Consider the following 4,319-nt stretch of genomic DNA (forward strand, 5'->3'; position numbering starts at 1 on the left):
TTACGTCTTACGTCACGGTTACTGTAATGGAAAGTGTGTATGGCCAGCTTAATGGCGGCTAAGTTAGCAGTCTAGGATATATTATATATGTCTATAGTAATATCCATAGACATAATAGTCTATATTCTTAATCCTTTTCTATCTACAGGGTCCGCCATCAAAATCCGGACAAATTTCAATTTGAATTTCCCGCCTCATTTGACTTCGGTGGTAGGTCACTGTTGATGTTCAGGCAAGTCAGATGTTTGTAGTAAGTGCGCATAACCTCAAAATGTCCGAACAGATAAGATCGAATGCAGAGTATAATCGAAGAGCGGCGATAATTGAAGGCCTTCGCGCTGGGCGTTCGCGGACCGAAATTATTCGGTTCTTCGGGTACCCGAGATCGACCGTATATGACGTTGCGGCTAAATATTTGGCTTCGGAGACGTCCGAAAAAGGTTCTGCCAACCCGACAAGGAAGAGCCATTCGAAAGAAAAGTCAGTAAGGACTCCAGCAATTATCGAAAGAGCTCAAGAGCTCATCTCAGAGGACCCAGGGCTGTCTCTAACGAAATTGGCCAAAACATTGGGTGTGAGTGACACTACAATGCGTCGAATTGCTGAAGAGGACCTACGCTTCAAGTCCTATGTAATAAAAGTTCGACAAATGCTCTCTGAGGCTGCCAAGATGAACAGAGTTGCTCGCTGTAACTTGCTTCTGTGTTCGTTAAAAAACGAAGCTGCGGGACGCATCAGGTTTTTTTCGGACGAAAAAATTTTTTCTGTCGATGCCAAGGTGAACCGGAGGAACGACCGTTGGCTCGCCCGCGACCCCGAAGATGTGCCCATAATAGCTAGGACGAAGTTTCCGGTCTCTGTTCACGTCCTAGGCGTTGTCTCCAGTGAGGGTCACGTCATGCCGCCACATTTCTTTCAAAAAAAAGAAACCGTCACAAAAGAAGTATATTTACACGTTTTGACGAAGATAGTGAAGCCGTGGATAGAAACCGTGGCCGCCGGGAAGCCGTACGTCTTCCAGCAAGACGGCGCGCCAGCGCACACGAGTCACTTAGTGCAAAACTGGCTGTCGGATAAAATGGACATGTTTTGGTCAAAGGAATTTTGGCCTCCGAACAGTCCAGATTTGAATCCGTTGGACTATTACGTGTGGAGCGTCATTGAACGAGTGACCAACAAGTCGAGACATCCCAATGTGACATCTCTCCAAACCGCTATCGAAGCAGCATTCGCCAATATAGACAAGGACGCGTTGCAGAGAGCGTGCCAGCGCTTCAGGATGAGGATCGAAGCAGTCATCGAAGCAAAAGGGGGTTATATAGAGTAATTTTACTCTAAAAGGATACCACTAGTGATACACAAAAAGTTCTTTTGTAAGTTTTACATTTTGATGAGTAGAATTTTATTTAAACAAATTGTTCATTTTGTTCGGATTTTGGTGGCGGACCCTGTATAAAAGTGCTTCTAAAAGAGTGAGTCCCAGATGCGCACATTGACAAATGGACACATCTAATCATATGTCGTTGTTTATAGAGTTTCTAGAATATATCTAGGCATATGGCGTTGTGGTTAGCTGTGTCCGTTTGTCAATGTGCGCATCTACGATGCTCCCTTCTAAAAGAGGTTTAAGAGCTATCTGATTGGTTGAGAAGTTATATTCAAGGCACTTTTATCGATAAAAGAGAGTTCAGAATATGGGCCAATATATCTAGACTGAGAGTTTGCCTTTATTTGAGGAGTGGGGGTAAGAGCACGTAGAAAAGGATACATTGCGTTTTGAGGGAGCGTCCCGATTGACGGTACGATTAGACACAACCAACCGATGAAAAGAATTATTTAGTGAATTACTAGGTCGAACCAATCATTACAATCTGTGTCCAATCGTATCGTGATCAATCGGGTCCCACCCGCGTTTTGAGACCGTGCGTTCTCTTTCATTCGCGCATGTGTATATACTCAGTAAGCAAACTGAGCGCAGACTGCGCGCAGATTGGCAGCAAATTTGATTAAAAACCCACAGCAAAACCATAGCCATCTATGTCTACATTAAGCCCGTATTAGATTACCGACTGCACAGGCCGACCCGACTGCCGACTCTCAATGGACCAATCACAGTGAGGCGCCGACTCCGTGCCTCACTGTGATTGGTCTATTGAGAGTCAGCAGTCGTAGTCGGCAGTCGGGTCGGCCTGTGCAGTCGGTAGTCTGATACGGGCTTTAGGCTTTGGCGACAGATCTTGCTGTCGGGCAATTGATGCCAAATTTGCAGCAAAAACTGCGCAAGCCTGCAGCGCAGCAAGGTCTGTGCGGTTTCTGCCGTCAATCTGCCGTCAAATCGCTACAAGCTCTGTGCGGTTTTTGTTGCAAATCTGCAGCAATTATCCGACAACAAGCTCTGCCGCATATCTGGCGGCAATTTGGCAGCAAGATTTGATATAATAGATCCTGCATCAAATTTGTTATCTATTTGCCATTAAAAGTTGATAGCAAACTCTGTTCGAAATCTGTTCGCGCAGATTTGGCTATCTGGGTAAGCGTATGCCTAATAACTCCTGCACACAGGACGCGGTAATGCTTGCCGCGCGGCGGAAGTCCGCGCAACAGCCAATCAATATGTTGTTTTTCCGTAAGAGCTAGAAGATTATTACGGAAAGCAGCATATTGATTGGCTGTCGCGTGAACTTCCGCCGCGCGGCAAGCATTACCGCGTCCTGTGTGCAGGAGCCATAAGAGTGTAAACTCATGCAACGGAATAGCGGAGTGTTCGTTCGTTAACCGCCGTCACGACAAGACGTGTTCGAACATGTTCGGACCTTGTGATTTTTTTGGATCGTGTCTTGGAAATTTCCAAGACTTTACTCTCAAATTTTATCATTAATCGGAAACTGGCGTAGGGGCATTACTCTTAATAGAGGCCTGTAGCCATATATTGAAGGAAGGAAGGAAGGAAGGAATAGCGGAGTGCAGAACGAGAGCTGAACCAATCACGAGCGTTCCGCGTTTTTCAACAGTTTGTCAGCAGTTTTTAACGGAATCTGCGAAAAAATTTTGTCGCAGACTGCGTAATAGACGTGGGTTGATATAACGTAAAATTAAAAAATAAGAAAAATAACGTGTGATAGAAGTGTAATAAAATATCAGGTGCAATAGTAAATATCAGTAAATGGTTAATGACAGTTTATTTCAAATAAATATTGTTTTGGAATTGACATGTTTGTTTTCTGTAAAAAAGAAATATTGTATTTAGGGGTTATTTGAATGTTTTATGAATCGAAATTAAATTATTATATGTATTGTATTTTGTCTTATATTAATGTTTCTCATATATTTTATATATATAAAATACTTCCCGGTAAACATGCATGTCTAAAAGATGTCGAAAAGATATCTAAAAAACGTCTTATGCAACAAAATGTTGCATAAGATATCTTTTAGATATCTTTTCGACATCTTTTAGACATGCATGTTTATTGGGATGGTGGATCAAATCTGCTTTTGTATGTGAAATCAAGTAACGTAATACTAAAATTTCTTTATACATTAAGATATAAACTTATATCCTAAAGTAGTTATCTCTGTACTATACTCTGTACTGTAAGTGTGTTAACAATTCTATGCAGAACAATAAATGTGTGGATACTGCGGCTGGATTTTCAGGAAAAACATGAATTTGTTGCAACATTCATGTTTTTCTCAATATGATGAGACTATAAACATAATCATCGTTGATGAGAATAATGTCCCAGACAGCACAAATCTCCTCGGGATGTCCTGAGGACGTCTCGATGTCCTAAGGACATCCACAGAACGTCCATGGGATATCGTGTACTGTTTGGGGTTGTGACAATGAATAAGCTTATTATCATTAATTGACCATTCTCTGATACTTATAATATATCGAAGATGTCTCCATTTCCTCCAATGCTTGCAGATATATAACAATGCAATTTTAGAATTCATCATATACCCTTATAGAAATATCATACTAAGAATCATTGATTAATTACTTATTTTCAGTATTAAAAGTACAGTATTTAGTAATATTCTGTGATTCAAATACAGATTTTAGTACTCAAGTATTTCAATATTTAATGTTACAAATCCTACCTTATGATTGATTTCAATACTTAAATATTGATATGTAATACTTCGTCCAGTGATAAAATACTTACGCAGAACATTGTCCATATTTAAATACTAATATATAATACTTTGCTAAGTGATGAAATACTTACGCAAAGTACTGTCAAGGTTAAAAGTATTAACCCAGCCAGCATACAATATTAGTAAGTTATTAGATAAATATTTATAAATATTTA

General features: G+C 40.6%; 1 protein-coding gene across 1 annotated transcript; it reads left to right on the top strand.

The window, feature by feature from the left end:
- Positions 1-271: 271 nt before the first annotated feature.
- LOC116853218 lies at positions 272-1,327 on the top strand. Its single transcript, XM_032834166.1, has one exon. It carries the CDS (start codon positions 272-274, stop codon positions 1,325-1,327), a length of 1,056 nt encoding a protein of 351 aa, XP_032690057.1.
- Positions 1,328-4,319: the final 2,992 nt, after the last annotated feature.

This window comes from Odontomachus brunneus, unplaced genomic scaffold (genome assembly GCF_010583005.1).
Source record: "Odontomachus brunneus isolate Ranch 3 - 2012 unplaced genomic scaffold, Obru_v1 Obru_scaffold_289, whole genome shotgun sequence".
NCBI lineage: Eukaryota > Metazoa > Arthropoda > Insecta > Hymenoptera > Formicidae > Odontomachus > Odontomachus brunneus.